Source organism: Cyphomyrmex costatus, unplaced genomic scaffold (assembly GCF_001594065.2).
Source record: "Cyphomyrmex costatus isolate MS0001 unplaced genomic scaffold, Ccosl1.0 scaffold205, whole genome shotgun sequence".
NCBI lineage: Eukaryota > Metazoa > Arthropoda > Insecta > Hymenoptera > Formicidae > Cyphomyrmex > Cyphomyrmex costatus.
The window spans coordinates 1,383,337-1,398,859 of NW_017276095.1; the positions used below are offsets into that span (position 1 = coordinate 1,383,337).

At 35.6% G+C, this 15,523-nt stretch overlaps 1 protein-coding gene across 1 annotated transcript; it reads right to left on the bottom strand.

The window, feature by feature from the left end:
- Positions 1 to 508: 508 nt before the first annotated feature.
- Positions 509 to 6,284, bottom strand: wts (serine/threonine-protein kinase warts). Its single transcript, XM_018539148.1, has 4 exons — positions 6,006 to 6,284; positions 3,489 to 5,772; positions 1,307 to 1,584; positions 509 to 940 (listed from the first exon to the last, which is right to left on the bottom strand). The coding sequence occupies exons 1-4, from the start codon at positions 6,282 to 6,284 to the stop codon at positions 509 to 511; spliced, it is 3,273 nt and encodes a 1,090-aa protein (XP_018394650.1).
- Between the last annotated feature and the right edge of the window lie 9,239 nt (positions 6,285 to 15,523).

The window sequence follows — 15,523 nt, forward strand, 5'->3', positions numbered from 1 at the left end:
TTTAACAATTTTATAAGTAATTAATTTATTGAAGCAGTTACTTTAAATGAAAAAAAAATCATTACTTTAATGAAGTAAATAATAAATTTCAAAAGCAAAAACATTCATAATTCTTGATCCTTCTTTGTCCTTTTAAGAATCTAGCATAATAATAAAGTAAAAAGAAGAAAGAAGTAATGTTATAATTCTTATGGACATGCGTATCATAAACTACTTCAATTAATAAATCTTTTATAAAGAAAAATTACAAAATTATAGAAATATACTAAACCTCTTTGGATTCTTAATTCGTAGCCATTATAATTCATTATTAAAGAAAAAAAAACATTTTGCGTTACACTATTTATAAGTTTATAGTTCAAGAAACAGATATTAGACAGAGAATCATCACGTAAGACGAAATTTAATCAAATCTCGATGAAATGACAAAAACGCATCGACGGACAAGTGTCGAAACAGGGAAATGGCAGACGACGAACTGTCCGTAATTTGTAAATTTAACCTAATGTCATACATAGACGGGACCTTGATTGTCATTATCGTCCAAGCTGATACGACTAGGATATGCGGGACCACCGCCATCGTCGAAAAACCGCCTGAACGTAAATTCAAAGAAACCGTGAAATGGCTTCCCGTTATCCAGCAATTCGTCCGATTTGTTTGAATCTGACGATTCAGAATTACGCAATTTATCGGGATCCACAGGATCAAAATTGCTCGTATCAGTTGGATATTCTATACGCGGTATATGCGGGGCCATTTGGCGCCGTAATCCTTTCTCGAAATCGATACTCGCGAAGAATGGATGATTTTTCACCTCATTTGCGTTTTTACCTAAGCGACGATCAGCACCAACACAAAGTTTCAAGATTAAATCCATACTTTCCGGTGAAAGATTTGCCTGTTTCGGTATATGAAGCGTTGTCTCCCAGTTAATGACCTGCATAGAAATAAAAAAATTTTTAGAATATATAAGAAGTATTGCTTTAAGAGATCCTTGATTAATGTACACATATTGAATTATCTTCGATAAAAATTAGTATATATATATATATATATATATATATATATATATATATATATACATATATATAGATATATATATATATACACATCCTGTGTTGGCTCATATAGGCATTAATATACACTATTAGATTCAATCTATTGAGCTAAGATTAACACATTTATTTTGAATATTTTGTAATTTAAATAATGAATTTTTTGAAAATATTTAAAATGAGAAATCAAGTAATATCTTTATTATTATTAGAATATATATTATAATAGAAAATTATGCGAAATATACCTTATATTGAGTTTCAGCAGGAGTATTGGCAAGAAATGGTGGAGAACCAACTAACATTTCATACAAGATTACTCCTACACTCCACCAATCACATAACTGTGTATATCCTGTACGTTGTAGAACTTCCGGAGCGATATAATTCGGTGTTCCAACCAGAGAATGTGCTAAGCATCTTTGATGTTCCCTGTGTCTTCTACGTTCCAGTGGCTTTAACTGTATGCATTGACATTCGTTGTTCCAATCGTCAGCTGGATCCATTGAATCTTGTTTACCATGGCCTTGAATCGCATAAAAAAAGATATTATTTTATATATTTTAAAATACATTTGTAAAATATAAACTACGTTAACTAAAATCTTATTGAAACATTTCGTGAGAATTCTTAAATTTTTCAGATAATTTTGTTTAAAATTCCAAATGAGAATATTTTAATGCAACTTTATGAAATAAATTAGAATACAAGCAACGTAAACAAACTATGCATTAAAAATTAGTAAAAAAAATAAGAATTTTACAATATTATCTCGTGATATCTATTTTTTTTTACAATTGGGAGACATGAAACCTACATAGAATAGTATAAGGAAGACTCATGATTACGCTTTTGAGGCTTTCACGGGTACTTTCTTCAATTATACCAGAAGGTTTGTGGGTTATCGCCGTGTTTTTCTTCATTATTAATGCCAACGTTTTGTGAACCATACCGTTCACTTCATCAGGGCGGAGGGTGCACTGATACTGAGCCGCTACCATGGCGAACTCCCTTTATGTAGACGCTGTTAGGAGGGGACGGGGTGTGTGTTGAGGGATTTGAGAAGGAGTACTTTTTTGGCCTGTCAAGATAGCAGTCTTCCATATCCTGCTTACATTACGAGGGCAGTTTGATAAGTACCTGTGTTTGACGACTCAGGGCGTCTCTGACTAAAAGTCTGTATACCATCGTGTAATGCCATTTTTTGAACGATGCAAGTAAAAATTTTAGACAGCTCTGCCGGTTAGTTTAATTTTTATAACAATTGAAAGTTGACGAGTTTGTGCTTGTTTGTAATCATGGAAAAAGAGCAATATCGGTCTGTGATTTGATTCTTGTTTTTCATACTTTTCTAATAGGATGCTAGTTTCGTACTTTTCTAATAGGATCGCTCTTTTCTAATAGGATGCTAGTTTTTCGTACTATCCTGTTTGTTGGGTGTCTATCAAGCCTTGTGTATGTTTCATACGAAAGGAGAGACTCCATCTTTCAACGATTAGGTCGTCTGATTAGGTCGTCTCTAATTTGGCTTTTGTAGTATTTTTTTATTTAATATTTGCAATTTAAAATTACATTAAAAGAAATTTTTTGCAAAATGAATTTCCATTTATGATGATATAGTTTTTTTTTAAGTGAAAATCAGAACATCTTTATGAATTGATTAAATATTACCTATTGATAATTTAATAGTTTTATTTTTTAGATGAAAAAATCTTATACAATAATTAATTTTTTGATCATTCAATCAATATGTATTATTTACAAAAGTAAGAATCATCTTCTCCTTCAAAGAAAAGATAAGTCCATATTAGACGTAAAAATTCAAAAAAAATTTTAATAACGTTCTTTTTTTTATAGCTAGTAATAAGTAGACATCTTTTCAATCATATTGCTTTTCTTGTATTCCTTCGAAATTTATGAAAAACAAAAAATTGAAATTTAATTTGAAAGAAAATTAAAATAAAATAAAATTTGATTGTGTTTTAGTTAATCATTATTTCATATATTATTGAATACTTTATATTCAACACAAAATGAAATTTTTCTCTAAAATCACAATAAAAAAGATGAAAAAACTAAAATTGATAGTATTTACTCAATCTATGACTTATATTTGAGGATTAACAGATTTTTTTGATTCACTAAAAAAAAAAACAATTATCATAACTTGAAATTCGGCACAAAATTTCTTTTTTACGTAATTCTACATCGCAAATACTAAATAAAAAACACTACATGAGCCACATCAAAAGCAACCTAATAAAAAATTTTACTTGCAAGTATTGATAAAATTCCATAAAAATCCAATTTTCAAGGATAAAAAAGAAATCTTTTAAAAATTTCTCAAATATTTCCAGATAATAAATATCTCTTAGCTTTGAGATATTTATTTTAAATGCAACATCAAATATAGAAAAGAAAATTTTTTACCGTTTTGTTGGTAATATTTAGAATTGTGAGTCCAACGAAATCCTGTGCAGAGGCCAAAGTCAGTCAATTTGATATGTCCATCGCGATCGATTAAAATGTTATCCGGTTTAATGTCTCTATGAATGAATCCCATCTTGTGAACACTTTCAACTGCGCATGTGAGCTCGGCGATATAGAATCTCGCCAATGACTCCTTAAAGATTCCGAGTTTAATAAGTAGTGACATCAAGTCCCCGCCAGGTATGTAATCCATTACAAAATACAGATTATCCTTATCCTGAAATGAGTAATAGAGCTTGACCACCCACTCATTATCGGCTTCTGCCAATATATCACGCTCGGCCTTCACATGAGCAACTTGATTGCGATTTAGTACGTCGGCCTTCCTTAAAGTCTTCATCGCATAAAACTGATTAGTGTCGAGTTTTCTCACGAGTGTGACCTCGCCGAATGCACCAACGCCGATCGGCTTAATTTTCGTGAACATCGATTTGTCCATTTTCGCCCGTTTTAGTCTAATGTAGTTGGATTCCTTTTGCGATAGCATCTTCCTCATCATGCATTGCGCTTCTGCACTCAGACCGATCTTCGCCATCTCTGTTTCCAGTTGCATACGCCGATACAGACGCTGCTTGTGCGACTTGAGTATGTTCTCCACGTGCTGCTCCATGAAGAATTTAAAAGCCTGAGGAGAGTAATTTCTCACCTTGCAATCTCTGCGCTCCTCTTCCTTTTCTATACTCATAGTTTTGCGCTCGGGTATAGGAGATTGATGCTTAATTTTATAGGACGAGGGTGTGCCACCACTACCGTCACCTTTGGTGCCATTACCACTCTTAGTATTAACAACAGTGCCCTCGAGCAAAGACGAATGATTATTATTGTTGTTCCTTGCGGATACAGAAGTGGAGGCAACCAGTGGCAACGGTGGCGCATCCATCTGGTGTTGACAGTTATCAGCTGGCGAATATTTTCTTTGAAGTGGTGAATGATGGGCAACGGGAGATGTTCGCGATGCGCTGCCACTCTCTATCGTGGAGGAAATAATCGTGGTATCCTCAGTGGGGGTGCTGTAAGGTGGTGGCGGTAACGGATGATGTATACCGCGCTGCGCCGCTAATGCTTGCATCGTCGTGGCGTAACTTGGTGGTTCTGTCGTCGGTATACCGACGGGTGACGAGTTATTCACGGGCGGATAAGCGGGCGGTGGTTGTTGTTGCTTCTGCTGAATGGATGACGCATAGGAGGGCGGCGGAGGCGGCGTGTTACTAGTAGTGGAAATTGACTGCGGTGCCGTGGGAGCGATAGCAGTTTGCAACACTGGTTTTTGTACTTGTGTACTCTTCACCGATTGCATGATAATCGGTGGCTGTGTCTTGGCCTGTCGCGCACCCCATGCTTGTAACGGTGTCGGCCGTGCCATTGACGTCTGCGTAGTACTAGGTGATATCGTAGATACGGTGATGGGACTGGGTGTACCGGTGGATGTCGGACCTGAATAGATGCCCGATGATGGACTTTTGCGATAATCCTGCTGTGACTGCGTAGGGCTCTGTCGATTTTGCATAGAAACGCTGTAAGAAGGTGGCTGTACAGACTGACCAGACGACGAGGACGGAACTATAGGATATGGCGGCGGAGGTTCGACCTGGGTATTTGCATTGCTATTGCTCGTCTGATAAATACTGAGAGCTTGCATTTGCTGTGTCAGTTGCTGCTGCACTTGCGGACCGTTTTGCACAATCATCGGCTGACGGCTACTCGAATTGTTGGCGTTCGCCACTGGACTAGTGCCGCGTTGCGGTGGATTTACTGACGTTGATGTGGCGCCGGCCGTACCGGGTGCCGTTGTTGTCGATCTCGTCGGCACGACCGGCGCAGGTGACATTCGCTTGAGCATCTGCTGCATGTTGGAAGGCACATTGGACTGACTGTACGGTGCGTGAGGTGGCGGTGGTGGTGGCGGTGTGGAGCTACACCGAGGTGGTGGTGGTGGCGGTGGTTCACGATCCACGAAGTTACTGGGCGAGTACTGGCGACTCAATTGTGGATGCGTGCTGAGTTCTGTGAGACGTGGACTGTCGGATCGCGAGCTACCTGCCCCGCTGTCTAACGCAGGACTGCCCCGTTGAAGGTTTAATTCCCTCTCGAGACTCGGCTTCCTGATGAGTTTAGTGTTGAGTTTACTGAGCCCATTTAAAGATTCTCCTTGAGCCTGCTTCAAATATTCTATCGCCGCATCCAATCGCCATCCCGCGAACTTCAAGGCGCGCAATCCTATTTCCTACAAGAATAATTGCGATGATAAATCATTGATATTTAATCTTTATCGTTTTGTTGCGAATATATCCATTCGTTTTATTTGCAATTTATAGCATTTTTCTGAATTTGAACGAAATGAATATGTTATTTCAGAGTTGTAGAAGAGTAAAAACTCTGAATACATTTAGCGCGAGTAAAATTAATGAAATATCGGTATCTGATTGATTTCTATGAGAAAGTTGTCACTCATTTTACCTCCGAATATCCCATAGCTAATAGTTGTCCTAACGCTTGTCGTTGATCCGCTTTGTCAGCGGTAGAACCGGAGGCACCAGAGAGCCCGCTGAGACCTGAGGCAGAACTAATGCCACTGGTCGTGGATACGGTAGAGATAGTGCTAGCGGCGCTGGAACCCACCTCCCCAGCCCCGCCAATATTCGCAAATGGTAGTAATGAGTTGCGAATCTCAGCTAAAGCCTTTTGGTGGTATCCAGAGCCACGAGTGCTCGATTTGCTGGCAGCGGGCGGATTCATAGTGGCCCATGCTAGGTCCTCCGGGACCTAGTTTTAATCTGGCTGTGATACATACGAATGTATCTGCAACAGAAAATCGTGATGTTTTTACTCTTACAGTAAATTTCATCTCGCTACTTCACGCATGTTGATATACGTTCTAAAGATTAACACAATAAAGTACAAAAATATTCAAATACCAAAGTATAATTTCAGTATCTCCATCAATAAAATATCCTCAAAAATATCATTAAAAATATGATAATATTATTAACAATAAATATTTTACCAATTAAGATAAAACTAATGTTACGTTTTACAATATTATAACTTTATATAAAGTATCTAATGCGCAAAGTGACAGAATTCTTTATTAGTTGTACTGTACCCTGAGACTAAAATAAATTTACTCTAGGAATTTACAGAAGCAAATGAAACAAACATGTTACACGTATATTTGTTTTTCATAACACTGTAGCTTTGTTTTTTTACAAATCGATACAGAAAGCTTCATATAAAAGAAGAAATTGATTCCAATTGAGTTATTTAATCATTTAATGCATGCAAATTATTGAAAATTTAATTTATATAGAATTAATATTAGTATAAAATAAAAACTCATATCTTGTTTTTTAAATTTTTAACAGCTAACGAATTTTCATAGTTAATACGTAGATATTAAGTAATTATATGCTTTCTATTTATATTAATTTGAGATCATTACCTCATGAATGTAATTACATGAGTGTATAGTTTAACTATTAAACTAACCACCTGGTAATCAAAAGATCTATGATCATCAGCGCCGTTCGGATTCGGCGTTAAATTGTAGGTCCTATACATCAGTATATATCAATAGATATATGTCTCTAATATCTGATTAAGGTAGGATTCTGTGGATAAATCACCCACAAATCTGAAAACAATTTGATTCGAGAAACGAATATAGGCCTCGGGACAAAAGTTGAAGAGGCCTGTAGACGTCCTATGCTTCACATGAGAAGATAAAAGGAGTCATCATCATAGTTTAACTATTAAAAATAATGAACAAAAAGTGAATCTTCCTGAGTGTAAAAAATAAATATTGAGAATTTAAATGTTAAGAATTATTTATATTACACATGTGCTATTTCTATTTAAATATCTTACTATCTTATATCTCTTATATAAAATTAAAAATATATACTAATTTGAGAGAGAGAAATCCAGTAAAAAGCAAAATTTCGACATAAAAAGGATACACCTGGAATATAAAATTTATTTTAAAACTTATTTATTCATAAATTTATTTTAAACTGAGTTTTTAATAATACATATTAAAGTACAATAAAAACTCTTCTATTAAAAAACATCGAAACTATAGATTGTGTTTTTCAAAACATATTTAAGAAAAAAAAATAAAAAGCAATACTTGAATTTATTTGTGCTATTATTTAAAGAATATTGAGATCTCAGATACCGTCTCAAAAAAATAAATTTTAGATAATATAAAATAAATTATTTATTTTTCCGTTAAAATGAAAGCAATTAGTTAACTTTCCTAAATAAATTTTTCACACACACAATTTTTAACTTTATGGGCATTATGTCGTTGAGTTATCATTATTTTCTATTTTCTTTAAATTGTTTGGTTTGACTTTACAAAAAAGCTTGTTATTAAACATAATTTCTTATCATAAATAATATTTTTGAAGTGAGGCTTTCACGGGTATTATCTTCAAAGACTAGAAGATTTACGGGTTATCGCCGTGATTTTATCCATTGTTAATCATACATTTTATTCACTGCTAATACCAATTTATCCATTCCTAATGACATTAGCAATAGATAAAAACACGGCGATAACCCATAAACCCTCTGGTATTTGTTATCATCGATCTTTTGTTAAATGACTCAAGTTCAGATAACTTCAAATGTTTCCTAATGAACACTGTACCTTTAAGCATTCCGTAACTATCTTAGGTTCTTATCTTTTTCTCTCTTCAACGCCTATAGCTATGTTCCAAAATTCATCATCAGAGTTAAAAACCTATTATAAATCCAAATTGGACAGCAAAATGAGAATATAAATCTAATTAAGTAAGAGAAATCCAATTTTCAATCGAAGCGGACTTTAGTGCTTAAATATTTCGATACGAATTTATATACATATTTAATTCAGCAAACCGCGCGTCAAAATCATCTTCTCAACCATGAACAGAACTGGAGTAGTAATATCGTACATTAAATTGACAAGCAATAATATTAATTTGATAATATTTTAGTAAAAAAAATATTTCTTAGGTATCTATTACAAGTATCTCTATAACTCAAATCTTATTGATTAATTATCACTCAACTATCCTTTTTTTGTCTCTCATAAATTACACACACTTTGCTCACATCACTCATTACGTTGGCAATATGTACTTACAATTTCCAATGTCTACAATTTGACCAGCCTAATGTCCGTTCTCGGACATATTAAAGATTGGAACACAATATTTGATAATGTTTAATTCATAACAAGTATAAAACATTAAAAAAAAATAATAATAATAAAAAAGAAAACTTTAAAACGCACAGACAATTTAAGTTTAAACTGAAAAATTTGGAATAATTTATTGTAATAATGCTTATCTCGATTTAGTCTTTAAATTCGCAGTTACAATTATACCTCGGTAGTCTAAAGACTTAGGACCCTTGCACGAAATGCAAGAGATCCGGTTCCCGGCGGAGATAATATTTTTCGCAATAAAAATTAATTATTTACAGATTTTAATATGTCTTTCAACATTATTAAGATGGATCTAAGATGCGTAAAGAGCATAAAAAATTGTTAAATTATTAGTCAATTTAACTCGTGACATTACTGCGATAGTTTAATAGAGCTTGCGTTTCAAGTATGAAAAATTCGGCGCGCAATTAAAAATCTACACACGTATATAAATTCACATACAATCATATAGAAAGCACCCAAAATCCAGCTTGACCGTTACGGCATGTTCTCATCGGTTTCATTGGTTCAAATTCTCACGGTCTTATAAGATTTGATAATTTTACGACAGTTGCAAAGCTACTTTTTCTGCTGAACACAGCTTATTATTTGATATCAATTAGATTCTTAAAAATTACAAATAACTTGAAAATATAATAATACACTATATTTTAAGCACATAAATTTTAGACGTAGTCTATATATTGATCTCATCTTAAGTACGACGCAAACAGATTTAAAGATACAATCAATACAACACTCGTTCCCTAAGCGCCTAAACAGCAGTCAAATGTGATTCTTACTTTTCCAACTAATTACAGGCTGTTTTCCAGCTAAGACACAGAACATTACACTATGTTCCACTGTGCAAAATACTTGTTGAAACGCAGATTAGTTTCACATTGTAACACCAGAATGTATTGTAATCTTCTGTAATTATATTTAGTGTATCAATAATAAACTTTATTAAAACTTAACCCAAGGAGCGCATTAAAAGCGAATTGTAAATGTACATTTAAGGAGATCCTAAAGACAATTAGTCATATTGGAAATAGCACTTCATACAGACGATTACGTCTCATTGACACATTACTACATCAATACCTTACTCACGCACGTTACACATATAAATTTTTGTATTGCAATTACGCTTTAATTAGATATTTAAATCTAATTTTAAGAATTCCATGTTATTTCTTCATGTAAACTACTAGCCTGTAGACTACTGCTTCGCAAGTACAGATCGCATAACTTCTATATGAAGTAAATTTTGTCTCGATGTGCAACGAAGAGACAGGCTCTGGAGCGTTATATTGAACTAAAAAATGATAAAGTAGAACTCAATTTCGAAATTTTTTGTCCGTTTCAACACAGATTCTACCTCACAGACATGTATTAATCCGTATACTTTAATCCTGGAAAATGATTTTCGAATCTGCGAATAACAAAAAAGTACTTGCGATATACAAAAATTATATGGTTTAATTATTAATACAGACGACTTTAGGATCTCCTTAAAACATATATTTGTCCTACATTAAATGCGCATTTAATGTATTTTATGGCACTCTTTCCAAAAGCATCTATGCTTATTGAGAAGCCCAATTAAATTTTATCAGCTTGTTTAAGTACATTATGTTTTACGCAGTATTTGCAAACTCTATAAAGCATAAAATACAATACAGTACATACAACACATAAGAGAATCAACTAAACTCTTTTCTTTTTATAAAATAAGAAAAGATTAAATGTAGGAAGGACTTAGTTGATTAATTGATTCTCTTATGTATTGTATGCATTATGCAAAAGTCTATGATTGGGCATATATAAACTCTTAAAGTGCGTCTACCTTTGACACTTTGATGCAAAAATAAAAACACCATGTGTTTACAATAGCTTACATATTCGCCGCGTTTTATAAACATACAATAATTTATGGTTTGACGCATCACGCTCTTTTTGAAATACTTTTAAATTGTAATGCTTAAAAAATATAATTTTATATTAAAAAATCGACAAGTATCTCAATTTTATAATTACTTTAAAAATAAAAATAAAAAATTTGGTTTATACATACAAAATGTAAGTAAATTCAAATATGGATTAAATTGATGCGAACACTTATATAAAAAAGATCATACGGGTGCTTATGAATTAGGCTACAGTCCACTTGATGCTACAAAATATGCTTGAAGCTTATAAATTCTTCGATTGTATACTATAGTGATATTCTTTCTTCTGATTGATCAATCAAATCAAGCAATTCAATCGAAAATCCAGGCTGACATTATTTGCCAAAATGATATCAGCTTGCTACTTAATATTTTAGCGCCAAGTATAATGGATTGCATCCAAAACCTGCAAATGCGTGAAACTATCGAATTAGAATACGCGTATTTTAAGTAACATAATTAATACAGTTTTGAAATCAATACAATCGTATACGGATTAAAAACGTATTATACACGCATTAGCGCTCCTTGGAAAGTTATAAAGCTTTCAAAATTGACAGTTCTTAATGATTTCATTGCAAAATAAGTATGGCTACCAAACAAATTTTTGAAAAGTTGGTGACATTGACACGTTTATCCTTAGCTTTTTACAGAGTCGAGCAGTGTAACTGTGTCACAATTGGACCACTTTGTGTAAGACACAGTCATCTGTGTACGTTGTTGAAAAACATCCACATTCGGCTGCTACTTAGTCTCTTCGTGTTATTACTAGATACATCCATAGGTGCTGAAATTGATGATAGACAATAAGAGTAAAGTTACACACATATAAAAAAATTAATTTAATTTTTTCTTCTATTTGAGTGTTAATATTTATTCTTATAGAAAAAAAAAAAAGAAAAGTAAATTTTTGTAGAAAAGTGAAAAAAGATAACATGTTTCTAAACAAGTGAGAAAAAGTATTATAAATCGCTCCTATGTTCATAATTACAAATTGATGTACGAATGTCGTGGACAATTGTACATGTGACTAGCCAAATTATAAAGTACAAATAATTATGACTAGTGTCACACACACAACTACGTATTAGACTCGTACTGGTTATCAATTTATAATTATAGTTTTATGGTAATGAGGTAAACAAATAAATGTTTAAATCGTATCACTATTATTAACACATTTATAATAGATATCAATGCTAGTATAAGTAACTAGTATTTGAGGATCGATCATGTAACTTTTTTTAGGGCAGAAACGTGACCATTTCTATGTACTTCTGTATACATACATACAAAAAATTTCATTTTTCCACCCTAAAGAACAGTTATATGATCCCCTCTGTTTTTCTGTATTCTTATTAAATACCCCTTTACAAACATGCCTTAATAAGCTAGACAATTTTTTAATATGTACAATAACTTATTTTTTTAAATAGCAATATAAAACACATTTCGATCCAATATTTGAATCCTTTTCAATGTAATAAACAATTGAATGCATTAATCTGTCATAAATATACAGATTGCAAAATTCACACAGACTGTTGTCATACAGTGTCACGGACTATTGCGCAAATTCCAACTGGATGTATTAGACTTCTAAGTTTAATGAAGATGATTGTTAGTCGCATTTTTAAGATGTTATCTGTTCAATTATTACGAATCATCTCAAAAGGCCTATGTTTGTGTATTTGATTTAGTTCACTTGATTCTCGAGAATTTGATTATATTGTTCTTCCTGCAATAATTACCAATATAAAATTATATAAGAGAAGAGATATATATATATATATAAACAATTGTAATATATTTAAAATACAAATAAGCGAAAAAGATATCTGTCAAAGCAAGTCTCGATACCAAATAATGTTTTGACGTGAACCTACATTTTCAGTTGAACTTTAATATATTTGTTTATAAGAATATATAAGAACAAAGCTATATCACATCTCGATAAGTGCAGGTCTAGTTTCAAAGCGTATGGTCCTACTTATTTAAGAAAATAATCCTTACAACACAAAGATCACTGTCAGTTGTCTCTGCCATGGAGACTGCCTAACGTCATGGCTGAATAGACGATGTGTGTAGCCAGTTCAATTCACAATACACTCCAGCTCAGGGTCACTTATGTTCGAATGTCACATGCAACAACGTCGTAGCACAACAGAGTACAGAGTAACGAACGACGGGACAGTGATTAATAGCGAGATGAATAAAGAGAACATATAGGCGAGGGATACGAGATCGACGCGTCGAACTCAACCCCGAGTGACAAGTGTTTCACGACGTCGTGAGGAGAAACCCTCCTCGAACATCCATCTCGCGAAGATGCTGACCGAGGATATACGGAGACGAGGAAACGGTGAATATCTCCCGTCGCGGAGTCTCAGCATCTTCGTGCAGCGCGCGCGCGCGCGCGAAGGAGCGATTGACAAACGGCTAACCTATCTCGGATCACCAATAAACGGATGGTCCCACTGATAATGCTTATACCGAGAGAGAGAAGACGGCGACTGTCGGCCGACGGAGTCCACTGTCGCACACATGCGCGCGCGCGCGCGAGCGCGCGGGCACGCTCGCGCTCGTTTGTTTATGCACCGAGGTGTTTATAGTACGTCGGCAATGTGCGGCCACTCGTCGCAAGATTCCACGGGACAGAAGTCTCTTGGCGGAGCGACGACGGGGACGAGCGCGCGATTATTAGCATTAGCTGCAGTAACGATGGTAGTAGGAATAGTAGTAGTAGTAGTAGTAGTGGTGGTGGTGGTGCTGGTGGTAGGAATAGTAGTAGTAATAATAGTAGTAGGAGTAGCAGCAGAAGCAGCAACAATAACAGCGGCGGCGGCGGCAGCTGTCCGTCCAAGCATATTCCGTCGCGCTTTCTTACATTCGCGCCGCGTGGTGAGCCATGTGACAAAACTATGCGTTACAGAGCGCGATGGATGTCAGCGATATCGATCGCATGTACCACCGAGTATCTTCTGGTGCGCGCGATTCACCGAACGGCCAGTTCGGGGACCCTCTCAACGAGCGAGCATGCGACACGCACATTCACACACACACACACACACACACACACATCGTCATACATTGTATACATGTGCGCGCACGCTCGCCTTTACCTCCTACACGTGCGTGAGGGTGTGTGCGTGCGTACGGTTGTCTCTCTCTCTCGTGCGCGCGCTCTCGCGCGTGCACACCACACACTTCCGTCGCGGCGGCCGACTTCGAATTCCACCGAATTCCGCGGTGCTACGCGAGAGAGAACTCGCGATTCACGCGCGCGACAACAAAGGCAGACACGGCGCCGTAAATTACTTGACTTAACTGGCAGCCATTTTGAAGTGCCACATTCCTACATGCGACGACTCGGACGCTCTCTCGTAATTTACGATGTACGTACGAGCAATTTCTCGCGCGATCTATGGCGCAGAAGGAAATACCTCTCTATCATAATTTATTTTTTTATTTTTTTATTTTTTTTTTGGTATTGATGCCTATCGCGAGCAAGCCCGCGCTTCGTACCTTTATGTTATATGTATGTACGCAGCGTCGCGAATGCCTCGACACGCGCTTTCATGCCTTCTTATTTGTTCTCATGCCTTCTTCTCATTCCTTCTCCGATACTCGTGCAACTTCGTGTATTAAGGTATTTGTGACTCCCATGGATATGTATATGCATTGTACATACATATGCATTTGTGTACATATCAGAGAGAAATCTGAGAGAGACATGAGGGGCCTTTTACCTGTAACCGCAAAATGCCTTGCGCACTAATGATGTCGATTGTCGATTCTTGGATCGATGCATCGAGAATCGATTCTTTTTGCTCTTGAATTTTCAATCGATTATTTAATTTATCGATTCTTTCGGAATCTATCCAATTTTTCACAGAATCGTAACCAATTCAATTTTTCGAAATCAATGGGCGCGTTCAGTGGACTCAACAGTTGAGTGAGCGCTCGCTGTTATTGGTGTATTCTTGTAGATCATCCAATTAAAATTCTAGATCTAGAAGAATACATCAATAACAGCGAGCGCTCACTCAACTGTTAAGGTTGATTTATACTGGCCGTAAACTGTTAACTTATGCCGTAATCTATAAAAATTGACCAATCACAGTCGAATGAGAGGGGAATAATCGATTATAATTGGTCAATTTTTACAGATTACAGCATAAGTTAACAGATTACGGCCAGTATAATCCAACCTTTAGAGTCCGCTGAATGTGCCCATTATTTCGAAAGAGAGGCGAATGATTCGACACGAAGCATTTTTTTGGATGCTGCCAATCACTGCGCCTACAACTTTTGTCACTGTTCTAATGGTACGTTTCTACCAACGACATATATACATAGATCGAGCATTCTGTTCTTAGCTTGAAGCCGGAAGTTGGCAGTTTAACTAGACCCGTTACATCTCTTTCTGTCTTGAGAGAGAAAGAGAAGCGCTCTTGACAGTCGCAAGTGTAATAAACGTCAGAAAGTGCAATCATAAACTGTATGAGATAATAGTACATTGTGTAACATGTGTGTTAAAGTTGTCTATTGTGCGGTTCGCTTCGCTCGTAGCACATGAATTATAGCACATGAGTTGCACGTAGATTTTTTTCTCACGCGTGCACGTAACGTGCCCTATACCGCAACGCTTTTGCGTGCGGTAAATAGCCAATACCTCAAGCCGTTGAGTTATTTCTCTAACCCCATGCAAAAGCGTTACGTTATGAAAAATAACACAACGCAATGGTAGCGCTCGTACAAATATCAACACGGAGAAACGCGCACGACCAGAACGTTCTTTCGTGGGCATCTGGGGTGGGGGGGGGGGGGGG

Excerpts from the sequence above, each read along its gene's own strand:
- wts (XM_018539148.1), bottom strand. The coding sequence starts at position 6,284 with ATGAATCCGCCCGCTGCCAGCAAATCGAGCACTCGTGGCTCTGGATAC. Across the intron at positions 1,585-3,488 it reads TAAATATTACCAACAAAACG|GCCATGGTAAACAAGATTCA; the intron begins GTAAAAAATTTT and ends ATGCGATTCAAG. Across the intron at positions 941-1,306 it reads CTGCTGAAACTCAATATAAG|GTCATTAACTGGGAGACAAC; the intron begins GTATATTTCGCA and ends ATTTCTATGCAG.